The sequence below is a fragment of the Poromitra crassiceps genome, assembly GCF_964638095.1.
Source record: "Poromitra crassiceps genome assembly, chromosome: 10".
Taxonomy (NCBI): Eukaryota; Metazoa; Chordata; class Actinopteri; order Beryciformes; family Melamphaidae; genus Poromitra; species Poromitra crassiceps.
Window position 1 is genome coordinate 31,348,674 of NC_139631.1, and position 14,743 is coordinate 31,363,416.

A 14,743-nucleotide genomic window follows, 5' to 3' on the forward strand; every position below is an offset into this window, starting at 1 on the left:
TTGAGACTGATGGAAAATGAGATTAGATGGTGGGTCAGGGTGTGTAGACTTGAGGGGCGGGACTAAATTGAGCAATCGGTTGTTTTCAACCAATCAGCGGAAGGGGATTGTCATGATTAATATTTTATGGCCAATCGCATAGAGAGAACGTTACAAGTACCGCCTTCGTTTCAGTGATACCCAACAGGCGGTAATAATGGTTCTTTGCTGCTGAAATTGGGTACAATTTGGGGGAAATGGGGTGTATTTGTAACTAGTTTTTTCGGCCCAGTATGAAGGATAGAGTCGTTGGATAAGGAGGAGGAAAATTCAGTCTCCCCGGGTAAGGTCGCAAGAGAGCTTCGGTTGTTCAGTCAGCTAAGCTAGCGTTAGCAAACAGCTCGCGCATCTCCATTCACTCCCTACTTCTACAGTTAGCTTTAGCTAGCTAACATTAGCACATTTTATTCCTGGGCTTATTGTCTGTGCTGTAACGATAAGCACATCATTAGCTACCGTGTAGACAAGTGTACTTGATAACTAACCGAGTTTTAACATGTGCTCCTACTCTTGGTTTTACGATTTAGCGTCATCATTGGGACACTGGCTTGGTTCGACCGCTGCCTGGCCCTGGGCGTTTACTCCCTCTCATCAGGACCACTAGCCCTTTGGCAAAGCACTGCTATCCTCGCAGTCAATAACTATACTAGACAAGAACTAGATAATACAGTCGGAGGGAAGAAACAGATTTTGCTTTCTCAGTGTAGTTCTTGTTTAGAAAATGGACAACTTGCTTTTTCCCCAGGGGTATTTCATTTGTACATACCGTTTTCTAAAGTGACCTTTTCATAATTGTCTCTTGCCACCTTATTATGAAGTGTGCCCAGCTTTAGAGGAAGGATGGAGACTCTAATCCCCATCATCAACCGGCTGCAGGAGGTCTTCCTGACTGTGGGTGCAGACGTCATAAAGCTTCCCCAGATAGTGGTGATTGGAACCCAGGTTGGTGAGACAGGAAACAGAGGGATACTCACCTTGGTTACATGCTGCCACTCCGAAATATCGGCACTCAGAAAGGGGGTCTATATTCCCCGTTTTTCACTAACCTCTCCCAGCCCCCACGCCAAACCTAACCTCCCCCCATGCCTAAACCTAACCTCCCCCAGACCCTAACCCAAAACCTAACCTCTCCCACCCCCACGCCTAAACCTAAGGTCGGCATTGCGGCTTCTAAGGTGAACGACCGCCAGTCCGAATAATGGAAGTTAACGTTCGGAGTGGCAGGGCTTCGGAAAGGCAGAGGAACCCCACTCACCTTATTATAAAACCATCACCTTAACCCACACCTCAACTGCAGGAGCCACAATTGCAAGGTCTCCAATAAGAAAAGAAAAGACATGGTGGATCATTGATTTTTGAACGTTGTAGCAGCTTTTGTTAAAAAAAAAATCTATATATAATGTACTGTCAATACCGTATGCTGCAAAATGTGTTATCCACATGAAAAATAGCAATTTTCATATGATCTGATTTGCAGATGGATGTATTAGTCTTGCCAAAGCATTGTCCTGATTGGCTCTTATCTGCCCTAATAGAGCAGTGGAAAGAGCTCAGTGCTGGAGAGCCTGGTTGGACGGGATTTCTTGCCTCGGGGATCAGGAATAGTCACACGACGACCCCTGGTGTTACAGCTCATTAATGTGGCCTCTATGCAGGAGAGAAAGCAGATGGAGAATGGTACTTCAATATTTATCGCTATTGCAATTATGATTCAGAGAGATGTTCTTTTAAATGTAAACACTTCTCGAGCTTTGATACAAATTGTGATTTAAGATAATGCAGTACTGTATATACACAAACCAAAGTAGGACTGTAGGTCAGTTATTTCTGTCCAGCTCCAGCCTGCTTGCAGCATCACTCTTACTATTAGCATTTGTGCATGGCAAGTTCGCTCACTGTGTAAAGTCTTCATAGAGCCCTTGTCTCTCTTTTCTAACATGTAGTCTTTCTTCCTCTTCATTGCATTTTTCAGGGAATGGGGTAAAACAAAACACCCAAAACAGCTACCCAGGTCTCTATATAGTTAATGTGCATGGACTTGTCTTTGTCTAGTCATCTCTTTAAGTCCCATTTTCATATCTCACAAACCATTATTTTGGTCTTCACTACTGTCGAGCATCCATTCTTAATTTCTACAGACATATTTTCTTTTCAGTTCAGATCATTTCTTCCCCGACCCATATTTTAATGCCATTCTATAGTTTGGAGGCATATTTTTGTGAAATTATTTTCACTCATTCCTGTTTGTTCAGGTATCAAGGCTGAAGAATGGGGTACATTCCTTCACTGCAAGAACCAGGTACTATTTTCTTATTTCTCTTTTGAGGAATTCAAGTTATGTGCCTTATTATATATTACTGTCTGTGTCCAGTATTTGATGCACTTGGTTGATGAGCCTCTCACCGTTTTTGAAAGACCTTTACAGATTTTGTCGAAATTCGTAAGGAAATTGAAGCCGAGACGGAACGCAGTTCAGGCGACAACAAGGTGATGAGAAAGAGCATTGGTGTGTAGACTAGATCAGTGTTTCTCAACTGGTGGGTCGGGACCCAAAAGTGGGTCACAGGGCCGTTTTGAGTGGGTCGCGGATGTGTGCATGTGAAAGAAGTTTCTACTCATTGAGGATGCTGGCATCCGCAGCCGACATTACTGTCTTTCAGAGGCTGTAGCGGGCTAACTTTTAAACCCAGAGTGAAGTTTACTGGTACAATATGAAACTAGACCCTAAGGCAGGGGTGGGCAAAAAAAAAATCGGCCATACTGTCACATAAAGTAAGCGAAGGGCCACACATTGGACATCATACATGCCAACACGCGTCTCCCTATTTTTCACCCTCTCCCCCACTGTTATTGGTATTTTCATGTTAATCTCCTGATATAATAGTGATACTGTAGTAGCAGATGGGATTTATTAACATAATTCTGCATTTTATCGAGTTTTGGGGGGTTGTTTTGTTTTTCTTTGAGGGTGTTGGGAGCCGGATTGAGATGATCCAGTGGCCGGGTCCGGCCCTGGGGCCACATTTTGCCCATGTATGCCCTAAGGCAATAAGGCATCCATTGGTACTAACATGCCTTTCTAGCTTGTTGCGAAGGGGGCTAAATGACGCAACAAAGTTAGGCTACATTCTGAAAATTGGGTCGCGACTTAATGACTAAGGAAAAATGTGGGTTATCATGAGGCTAGAACAGTTGAGAACCACTGGACTAGATGATGCCAGAAGTTTAGTTCTTTTCCCCTCTAAATTCATGTTTTATAATTGTTCCATCTCTTTTAATGCCCTGCAGGGAATCACTCCTGAACCCATCTATTTGAAGATTTTCTCCCCTAAAGTCCTAAATCTGACACTTGTTGATTTACCTGGAATCACCAAGGTAAGTGCAACCGCCCAGCGAGGTTGTTGGTTCAGTCACACAACTAACGTTATACTTTTTAATATTAGCTAGCAACAGTTTAACACGATTAGTGTTCATTGTGATGTCGCAGGTTTGTAGCAGTGCTGTATTGCTGCTGTGCTTACAGCGGTTGTTCTTTTTTGTTGCCCCAGGTTCCTGTTGGGGACCAGCCAGAAGACATAGAAGCTCAGGTGCAAGAGATGATCCTGTCCTTCATTTCCAATCCAAACTCACTCATCCTCGCCGTGTCCCCTGCCAACTCTGACTTGGCCACCTCAGATGCTCTCAAATTGGCTCGTGAGGTTGATCCAGATGGTAGGCCATTTTACGCTGACTCTACTTCCCTTCTCGTTTCATTTCATTTGGTTTCCTCTTTATTACTGCTAATCGCATAACCTGTCGTAAATAGAAATGCATTAGAAATGATTTGCATGAAGGTCGTGATATACAGGAACCTCATTTTAGGCAATTTAGCGGGGCAGTCTTGCTTGTCGCTTGCATACTGATGGTTAACAAATTTGCTGAGAAAATTAATGTCCCTGTCTTGGTACACTGTGAAGAATAGATTGATAATTAAAGAGAATTTGCCAAACAAACAACACATGTCTGGCAAGTTGGCAATAAAAAAATGCCTGTGGTGCCCAGTGGTGGCAAGTAGCTTTCCTGTGTAGATCCTGTCCCATTTGTACTCCCGCTGGCCTCAACCCTGTCCCACCAGAGACTTGTTTCCTGTATCTCTACCCTTATGTCCCCCCTTTAACTTTTCCTTCCGTCTGTCTCAATGAAGGAAGAAATACTAAGTGGAATGCAGACTGCCTTCTCTCCTTAAACAAAAAAACGATTATCACATGGCTGTCTCTGTGTCTCTCAGGTCGCCGAACACTGCTGGTGGTCAGTAAGTTGGACCTGATGGATGCTGGGACCGATGCTCTGGAGGTGCTTCTGGGTCGAGTCATCCCAGTCAGGCTTGGGATTATTGGGGTGGTTAACAGGTTTGTAACAATCGTAAACCAACTTCCATTCATTATTGCCCTGCAGTCGTTCTAATTTCACAGTACAGTGTACAAAGTGGCGTTTTTAATATCCTGACTAGGCTGGAGATATACTTGTTTTCGCATTCGCAACTTCGCATGTGTATCCTGCGTCATTTCGGAGCGTTGGTTGTGCACGTCCTATCCAAGTTAACGGTACGTGTATGCTCCAAAGGGACACGGTATATGCGAGGCAGCCATCATGCGCTTGCGAACACGTAATTAAAAGCAAGTATATCTCTGGCCTTACACTGATCTCACAACTACACTGGTTGTACCACTGGGTGGTCTTGCATCACTCTCGCTCTCTCTCCCTCTCCGTCACTGCTGGGTGATCTTCATAGGAGCCAACATGATATCAACACCCAGAAGAGCCTGGAGAACTCCATGCAGGACGAGCAGGCCTTCCTGCAGCGCCATTACCCCTCGCTGGCTTCCCGCTGCGGCTCACGCTATCTGGCCAAGACTCTCAGCAGGCTGCTCATGCACCACATCCGGGACTGCCTGCCAGACCTGAAGACCCGCGTGACCGTACTGAGCGCCCAGTACCAGGCTCGGCTCAACAGCTACGGCCAGCCAGTGGAGGACCACAGCGCCACCCTGCTGCAGATTGTCACCAAGTTTGCCAGCGATTACTGCAACACCATCGAGGGAACGGGCAGGCACATCCAGACCTCCGAGCTGTGAGTCTGACCTCTACAGTAACGGAGGCTTCGCTGAAATGCAAATGCTTTTATTATAATAAACCTTGTCTCATGTTTTAATCAACGGCCTCTCATATTCCAGAATTTCCTGAGATTTTCACTATGACTCTAACTTATTTATCGCGGCAGAACTCGCAGCTTTTTTACCTACGTTGGTGTAGATGTCACGAGGGTAATGTCCTTTGGCTAATGTAATTGTAGATTGAATTGTTAATGTATCGGCACCTCCTTGCTCAGCACCTTCATTTCCACAGCTCTCATTTCCGCTAGGCAATTAATTCATGTAAATATGTAGAGAGAGCAAATATTGACCTTTTTTTTTTGGTTGGCTGCATTTAATTTGGCCGTTATTAACATTGCTGACACACTGCGTTTCACTGAGAAACGGTGTCGGGGGGCCACACAGCTAAACCCCGACTCTTCCACAGCTGTGGCGGCGCTCGGATCTGTTACATATTCCACGAGACGTTTGGCCGCACTCTGCAGTCCATCGACCCCCTGGGTGGATTGACGGAGCTCGACATCCTCACTGCCATCCGCAATGCCACGGTAAGCGTCTCTCCTGTCCGTCTGTCTGTCATGTCTCTCATATAGAGTGTTAGTCTAGCTCTGTCTTGAAAGAGAGCAGCAGGTGAAGTGTAGTCAGAGCTTGTGTGTGTGTGTGTGTGTGTGTGTGTGTGTGTGTGTGTGTGTGTGTGTGTGTGTGTGTGTGTGTTTTGCCTGCAGGGTCCGCGGCCGGCCCTCTTTGTGCCCGAGGTGTCCTTTGAGTTGCTGGTGAAGCGGCAGATCAAACGGCTGGAGGAGCCCAGTCTGCGCTGTGTGGAGCTGGTCCACGAGGAGCTGCAGAGGATCATCCAGCACTGCTCCTCCTATAGCACACAGGTTGGATAGACCATGTTAATAAAGCATATTACACAATGTGTAATATGCTTTAAATATGTCTAATACACATTGATTTCATAGGTTTTGTATTAGGGGGGTGTAACGACGATACACTCAAGTCACGATTCGATACGATTCATGATACCGAGTTCACAATACGATTTTCTCATGATTATTCTTCTTCTTCTTTTTTACAAAATGACATTGCAGACAAATTATGATTGAAAAAGATCCCTTATCTTTTCTTTATCAAATTAAAGAATACCTTTTTATTTCTGAGGTAGGGTATAACTGCAAAACACAAACTTTGCAATGAATGCATGTTTCCTTTTCTTTGTAAAAGAAAAACTGAAGAGAAAAAAGCATTCCCATAATTTTTCACCTCACCTATTTGAATCTAAACACATTCTGTATTATATTTTTCACCGTCTCGTCATGCATTGTTACACCCCTAGTTTGGATTCAACGATGCTGCGCATCGTGTTAAAAGATTTATGTGTTTTTGTTTTCAAGGAGCTTCTGCGTTTCCCGAAGCTGCACGATTCCATTGTGGAGGTAGTGACTGGATTACTAAGGAAGCGCTTGCCGATTACTAATGAAATGGTAATGTACAGCTGAGCAGAGATTATCTTAGATTCTCATCATCATCTACCAAGGTCATAGTGCTGTTAATGGTCTGATTTGCATTTATTTGCATCTATGCTGCTAATTTTTTTTCAGGTCCACAATTTGGTAGCAATAGAGCTTGCTTACATCAACACAAAGCATCCGGACTTCGCAGATGCAGCGCAGGTCTCTGCATCTGTCAACAGTCAACAGGTAGCTATTAGTTCCTTACAACAGATATATCATACAGTACTAAATGCAAAAGTCTTAGCCACAAGGGGGGGGGGGGGGGGGGGTTCTGTAAACCAATTATGCATTTCGAAATGAATAAATATAGAAAAATGTGCTATAAAGATCTACTGACACACTAATGCAGAAAACAAATCTGCTGACAAGCTAAACTGGGAACTTCTAATGATGATGTTCCACTTCCACACCCCCTAGTGTTGCAGTCGCTTTCAAAGAGCTCCCTAGAATTCCAGGCTGAGCTCAAATTGCATTGACCCTCTGACTTCCTGGGTCTCCTCCCTGTCAGGCGGAGGCTCTTGATGGAGGCCAGCACTGGAAGAAGGAGAAGGCTGCGGAGGAGAAAGGCCCCGCAGTCTTTGGCAGCCCCAGCAGAGGCCGGGCCATTAACCTCCTTGACACAGTGAGTAGTGGGATTAACAGTGGAACGGAGCACTTAGTAGTGAATCCATTGCAGCCTACTGACATTTTACTTGTGCTCTCCCTGCCAGGCAGTGCCTGTGTCCCGCAGGCTGAGTACAAGGGAGCAGAGGGATTGCGAGGTCATCCAGCGTCTCATCAAGTGCTACTTCCTCATCGTCCGCAAAATCATCCAAGACAGGTCAGATGGAACATGTCCCAGGTCACCTTGGGGGTATTTTCTTCTCCCCTCTTGTGTGTCTCTGTTGAGTGCAGTTGATGTTATTGATGGTGATGATTTTCTCACCTTGTCTCTGCTGTGTCCGCAGTGTGCCCAAGACGGTGATGCACTTCCTGGTGAACTTTGTGCAGGAGCGTCTGCAGAGCGAGCTGGTGGGTCAGCTTTACAAACAGGCACTGCTGCAGGAGCTGCTCATCGAGTCACAGGACACGGCGCAGCAGCGGACGGAGGTCGCCCAGATGATGGAGGTAAAAAAAAAAAAAAATGGCCGATCCTTTTGTTCACTGAACAGCTCCTGAGCATGAAGAAAAGCCAGTTCGTTCTCTTTCACTTCCCATCTCACAGCCAGTACTTTCCTTTCTTCTCTTATTTCTTCTTTCTTCCTTTCTCAGGCACTACAAAAAGCCAATAACATCATCTCAGAGATCCGGGAGACACATCTGTGGTAGCCGGAGGAAATGAACCTTTCCCTTCGCATAGGACGTTTTTGCCATATGAGGGTGTATGTGAGTTTACAGCTGAGAATGTGTGCAGAATATGGCACTATCACCGTTCTCTCATGGACCAATGAGCATAACACATCTAGATCCTATTTGTCCTGTCAGCTGTTGCCCTGATCAGGACACTGAGGCCTGTGATGGAGACCCACAACACACTCAGGCAGGACACATTTTACTGTTGGCTTGAAACGTGAAAGAAACCGCCGCAAACAAATCTCTCTTTTTTCTTTTGTTTTGTTACAAAATGCTTGTTGGGTCATAAGATTGTTACTGTAAATGTAATTTATAATGTGGAATATTTAAATTGTTCTGTTTTGTGAATCAATCAAATATCGTGGCAAACTGTTCTCATTTTCCGTTGATTGGGCTTCTTCAGAGCCCATATAGCAGGTGCTAAAACTATTGTAATGTTTAATTAGCAATACAATTTAATCCCCTATGTTGGAACAACTCTGCCTGATTAGAGATGAAAGTTCAGCTCAATCGATTCTGACTGCAGTATAACACTCCGCATTGCTAATCAACATCTCAGCTTTATGTTCAGGTTCACCTTCGCATATCATTCCATGTGTACACTGTTGCGCCGTCTCGAGATTTGTGTGTAGCCATAAACGAGGTGACCAAACTCACAGAATCACATTCCCTGAAGCTGAAGCTTCTCACAGACTCCTACATGAAGTTGGACAGCTGAGTATTTACTACACAATGCTGAAAGAAATACGACATCGGTCAATAACCTTGCCAGGAGATGTCAGCCTTTGCACAAAAGGTTAGTTCGGCGTTCTCGGGCACTGGCCAAAGAGAGTTATAAGTATGACATGTGGATCGGGCTGGTGGTGAGACTATAGTGCTCGGTGGCTGTCGCTTAGTTCCTCGAACCAATTACTCACTGCTTTTCCTCTTGCAACCTTCCCCCACTACATCTGCACTCTATCTGAGGCAGAGGCAGAAGCTCGTTCCCCAGCGTCGACCCTCTCCAACACGACACGACTGCCCCACGACTGAGAGAGTAACAGTCTCCGGCTCAAGCCCTGCATGCACTGTGTTGCATATCCCCATATGAATTATGACCTTGTTACATCTTCACTAGGCTAAAACCATTTGCTTGTGTGCCTGTTAGCCGTTGAATTGTGTAATATCACTTGATGTGTGACAAATTATTTACCTTTGTTCCATCCATTTCATTTCTTAAGATGTGTTAAAAGTCGATACCTTCCCCGAGTGCTGTAGCTATAATATATAATGTGAATTTCTCACAGCAGAAATTATTGGTGAATAAAAAAGTTCTCCAAAGGATGAGGTTTGGACAGAAAGACATGCCTTAATGGGACCATCAACCACCAGTTACTCTGACTTCTATATGACCAGGGGGTGAGCACAACGTACACAATCTGTCTTTCTGAAAGTTGTGTGTGTGTGTGTGTGTGTGCGAGAGCTTGTGTGTGTGTGTGAGCATGTGTGTGTACAGTATGTATGGGTGGACGTATGGATGAATGTTTGCTAGTTAAAATGTAATCATGTTGTTCACGTCTTTGTCAACCTGAAAGTTCCTGCCTGCCAATATTTGTGATATATGTTGACTGAATGAAGTCTGTTGGGATTGGAGGGACTCATTAAACCCTAACAGAGGACCACTGTCATTGGCTTTGCGGGTGTTATTAATAAGATACAGTAACTACAACAGTAACGTTGATCAATGATCAGATCCGTTTGATCACTCACCTTGTCCCGTCCGGCCACAGCAGTGCTGTGATTAAAGTCACTTGTTTCCCGTCATTGATCCCCCCCCAAGGGACCCGAAAAAGTCTGTTAGTCAGATGAGTCTGTCGCAGACACCCGAACAGGATGAAGACAAAGTGTCCGGCAGGGCGCCAAGACGGATTGACTCGCAGTGGCACAAGCACCACGGTCTCCAAAACCCCCCCACATTTTCTTCATTCACTGCACCAAGCAGTGTGGAGAGAGAAATGCCAGTCGTGTTCAGGTGATGTATTCCTTTTCATTTGAATGTGCCGAGCGAGTCCTACAGAAACTTGAATGAAGATTGAGCTCCATCATGTGATGATGGGTGAGTAGGACGTGAAGCAGTATTGTAAGAGGAGGGCAATAACACTAGAAAGATAGTCTTTATTAATGTTAGATGAGTGCGAGTGAAGGAGGATCCACTCATCTGAACATGCTTTATATGGGAAAACAATTACACAAAACGGACATGACAAGAAGAATGACGGAAAATTCCATGACAAGAATCATGATATATTTATAAACCCCACTAAATCATTTAATTTCTTTGTTTGACTCCAAATCAGAATGCAGCGACGGCCCGGTGAGTGGCAGATTGAACGGCTTAATTTCATTTGTGATGAGAGCACACTGCTTGAAAATGAAAAAGAAGCACAATGTAATAATAAGTGCCTATTTCAGGTGATTATTTTAAATTGCCTGCACTTGGCTCCTACTGTAGCCAGTTATTCTGATCACCCTCTTGTAACAACCCCCCCTCCCAACTGAGACTAGACTAGAACATACCAAGTGATAGGAGGCAAGGGGGGCACAGCTGCAGTCTCACGACATACTGTTTCATGTCGGTCACAGATAAACGACCCGAATGAAGGCAGAACCAATGCAGCCCACACTTTGACTCATTTCTAAAATGGCTCTTGGCGCTCTGTCCCTCCAGAGGCAGTGTGCGGAGGGCTTCGGGCTCTGCCTCCCTCCCCACCAGCCTTCATCTGGTGAGCCAGTCAGGAGAGCAGGCAGCTGAACAAAGCCATGGGAGAGAGGAGCTTCTGGGGGAGTGAAAGAACTGACTCTCACTGACTCTTGTCGCCTGGACAACCGGGTAAGAGCGGAGGGAGGGAGCGAGGGATACGGACCACAGAGAACGTAAATGGAGAGAGGAAACGACACATTAACTGCTGAGATGAAAGGATTCCTCGACAGCGGGGAGGGAGATTTCTTTGTGTTCTTTTCCATATGAGGGTTCCCTTTGTGTCTCACCTTTGATGAGTTATTAACTATGACAATAAAGCCATATATCAATTTCATTCACACCAGGATCAGATGGGAGAGATGAGATTGCAGAGCACAAGTCCACCTCGCCAGGAGTGGACCCACTAGGCCTGAACGCTCCACCTGTCCTTCTCATCAGCCTCAGGTAAGACTTCTCTCACTGTTATATGAAGATGCTCATTGAATTCATCGAATACATGTATTATTGCGTGATTTATTCATGAATGGAATAATCATTCAAAACAATTTACCGTGCAATTATCCCCAAATTGAAAACGAAAGGCAAGCTTGCGGGTTACCGAATCAATAAAAAGCTCATAGTATCTGCTTGCAGGCAGCTTGGAGTGCGAGCATTGTGCCACGGAGTAACTCTCAAGCGGATAAGTTTTAGGAATCGGGCTTCTAATGCGTGTGCGTGTCCGTTTTTGCATTTCAATTGATGCCACTAGGAAGAAATTAGCTTCAATGTGGCGCGAGGCATATTAATTCCATTCTGTCACGCCGTAGAGTACGAGAAATCGCTCCGTAGTACGTGCTTCGGGGATCCTTCGTGCGCGCTTGTGCGCGGCTCTCCGCACCGTGGGGCACGCGTGCGTCGTCAACAAGAACAAAATAAACAGTCATTAGGAGCAAATGCCCTTTGCTCCTAATTCCGATCACGATGGGAGTTGAACTTGAACCCGTGAACCGGCGATGCCGGTCACACTGTGCGTAAAGAGCGGAGCCTCCATCCCCCCTGTGGACTTTACTGCTGAGTGCTCATGCATAGGCAATATATTCAGAGAGCACTGGGGCTGAAATGAATGCCTGTGTAAATGAGGTGTATGCTGTGTGAGTTTACACCAGGCCCAACGTGTGGGGTGAGATGCATATTGGATGAGATGGAGGGGAGATAAACTGGGGGGGAAGAAGGGTGGGTGGGTGGGGGGGGCGGTGCTATTTTTAGCTTTTTGTCAGTAATGAAGCTTACAAATCTCCCACCTCCTGTAGACACGCGTACACACACACAGAGGCAGCCAGAGAGACGGGGAAAACAAAACAGAGAGCGAGAGGAGGAGGGGTGAGAGAGAGAGAGAGAGACTATAGAGAGACATTGAGAGAGAGGTTGATAGGTGAAGGGTTCCGGCTCACGGCGTGCTGGAAATGCTTAGAGCGCCCATCTCACCGACACCTACACAGGGGACTGACACAACACACACGCGCACACACGCACACACACACACACACACACACACACACACAGCCAGGGCTGGAGGAGTGGAGGGTAAACCGCCTGCACTCAGCTTACCCAGCGTCTGTGTTTGTGGAATATATATCAGGTCCGGGGAAACATAGCCGTCCCTTCAAAAGCAAATAAAACACGAATCGGCACTATATTGAAAAAGCGGAGCTCAAGGTTCAGCCTCCTTTTTTATTTACAACTCACTGAACACAACAGTTGAGTGCAGCAGCAGCAGCACTGTCCATCAAACACCGTGCTGCTGTGTTTCCAGTCAGCTGGCAGCTCATCACACAGCCTTCTTGGCCGCACCGGGTTTAAAGAAAAACACCCGTGCGGAAAGTGTAAGTGAGGGCAAGGTCGTCCGACGCACAGCTGCACACCATTTCCCCCAGGAAAGTTCCCCCTTTTCGTGCCATTAATATTTCATTGAAAGCGTGGAAAAACCTACGACCCCGTCAAATAAATGTTGCTTTGATGATTCCTTTCAGGCTGCCCGGTACATTTCCTCTCTGTGCGGCGGGTTCAGTTTGAGTGAAAAAGCTCCATCACAGCCAGAGGAACACCGGCACACTTTGAAGAATGACAAAGTCATGTCAGCCCGATCCATACGGGGGAGACGCCTTTTATGCTCATAAATACAGCAAGACTCTGCTCAATTTCACTCCATCCATTCCACACCTGCGCTCTGTGTGTTTAAATGGACTCTCCGCCCGTAATCGCAGAGGAGAAATGGCAACGTTGAACCATTTTGGCAGCTTATAAACACATTAGTCATAGCGAGCGTTCAGCGCTGCGCTGCACGCCTCTCTCCTCCGCTCGTAATTAATGTGCATTAGACTTTCTTGGCTGAGGAGGCCTCAGATTCATCAACGAGAGACAAAAGGATGATGTCCCTGAGGCCTGTCAGAGAGAGATGAACGTGGAGATGCCTCGCAGCGGTGATCTTTCAGAGGCTCCTCTGTACCTCCAAGCAAGGTAGCGCATCATTAATATGAAATGCACAGCGCTGCTGCCTTCATGGCTCTGAGTCTGCAGATCAGTGTCTCCACGTGTGTCAGCCATTCTTTATTCTCACCGCCCATCAGCTTCTTCTCACGTTGGAAGTGACACAGTATGGCGGGAGTTATGCAGATATGCAGATAGTCCCTCGTTTTCGATTCGCTCGTGAATGTTAAACAGAAAGCAGCGTCATGTCTGTCACAGATGTTGCGACGGCGGTCGTTTGTTTGATGGGTGCCTGTCTTTCCTCAGTCTCTCCTCCTTTACCTCCACACTTTCTCTGTATATCTCTATGCTACTTGGCATCCCTCCTCTCTCTCCCCCCCTTCTCTTCATCAATACCTCCTCATGGAAAAGGTTGGGGAGTGAGAGATTAAATGTAATAGGATTACGGTGATCTAATTACCAAACACTGGCAACTGTATTCTATTCCAGTTATTATTTAAAAAAATACAGTTACAATTACTACATTGCAGATATATTTGGAAAATGGCTCATGGTCACTTGATGGATGCTGCCTATTCAAATGGAAAACAGCACTCATATTGTGGGATTATGGAAACTAACATCATATTGCACGTGTTGAAATAATTGTGCATAATGATTGTAGATGATAATAATCCTACATGGAAATTGCACTGATTTGATTGAGATTCATATCGTATATTGAATATGATATGATATGTTGAATATGATGTGATGAATCCCAAGCAGGCTCTCTGCAGACAACCGCGTAGGCTACCTTTGTGACCGCGCGCGCGGACATGTCCGGTGGAGGCTGTGCATTTTCTTCTCTCTGATTTCTCCGCGTCACGTCGCGCCTCCTCTGAAGTTTACACGTTGAAAACCGCTGTCATATACCATTCACTATAACTGTGGTATATATAGTTTTATGGTGGTAATCAGTAATCTGCACCAGTTCACATTTTGAAAGTAACCTTCTCAATGCTGCTAATGAATTTGCCCTCTGAAGGAGCAGGAGGCTCGTGTTCACACTGCGTGGGCAGATGTTGGTCCACTGCTCTCCTATTAAAAGCCTTATTGGTGTCCTTGTCTGTCCTGTGGAATGGCAGGACAATGACTACATGGGGTGTCATGCCCACTCAAATGTGCCTCAATATAGGCCTGTTTCTGCAGGATAGAAGGCACCATGGAGATCTGGACTTTCCACCGGATGCGTTCGATTATCGCTGTAATAATGGAGAAAATCCACCCTAAAACAGAATGTCCTTTGGTCTTGGGCTATTTCAATTAGTGAGAAAAATTGAAGTGCAAAGACAAATCCATGAGCTGCTTCATTAGCAGTGAATTGCAGACTGACTTTGTTCCATTTATTAAACAAAACCTCCTCTTCATTTTCTCTCTTAAGACCCTTTGCTACTCTGTTTGCTTTGAGGGACTTTTCCCACAAATATTGATTCAATAGTGATCATTTGTAAATTCTGTTTTATAATATATTTTCTCTT

At 45.5% G+C, this 14,743-nt stretch overlaps 1 protein-coding gene across 2 annotated transcripts; it reads left to right on the top strand.

Annotated features, from left to right (window-relative positions):
- The first annotated feature begins 185 nt into the window (after positions 1–185).
- Positions 186–9,592, top strand: LOC310783407 (dynamin-1-like protein). Of its 2 annotated transcripts, XM_083644267.1 has the most exons (18): positions 186–322; positions 858–981; positions 1,575–1,716; positions 2,012–2,050; positions 2,292–2,338; positions 2,455–2,526; positions 3,328–3,414; positions 3,588–3,750; positions 4,307–4,427; positions 4,811–5,149; positions 5,599–5,719; positions 5,897–6,052; positions 6,566–6,655; positions 6,773–6,871; positions 7,194–7,307; positions 7,396–7,505; positions 7,633–7,792; positions 7,937–9,592. In XM_083644267.1, the coding sequence occupies exons 2-18, from the start codon at positions 880–882 to the stop codon at positions 7,991–7,993; spliced, it is 2,019 nt and encodes a 672-aa protein (XP_083500393.1). In that variant the 5' UTR covers positions 186–322; positions 858–879; the 3' UTR covers positions 7,994–9,592. The 2 variants fall into 2 exon arrangements, with proteins under 2 accessions (XP_083500393.1, XP_083500394.1); XM_083644268.1 differs by lacking the exon at positions 2,012–2,050.
- The last annotated feature ends 5,151 nt before the right edge of the window (positions 9,593–14,743 follow it).

What these genes read in the sequence shown, in the direction of transcription:
- LOC310783407 (XM_083644267.1), top strand. Translation starts at nt 880, where the DNA reads ATGGAGACTCTAATCCCCATCATCAACCGGCTGCAGGAGGTCTTCCTG. An exon ending in GCTCCTCCTATAGCACACAG is followed by an intron (nt 6,053 to 6,565) that starts GTTGGATAGACC and finishes TTTGTTTTCAAG; the next exon opens with GAGCTTCTGCGTTTCCCGAA. An exon ending in CGCAAAATCATCCAAGACAG is followed by an intron (nt 7,506 to 7,632) that starts GTCAGATGGAAC and finishes CTGTGTCCGCAG; the next exon opens with TGTGCCCAAGACGGTGATGC.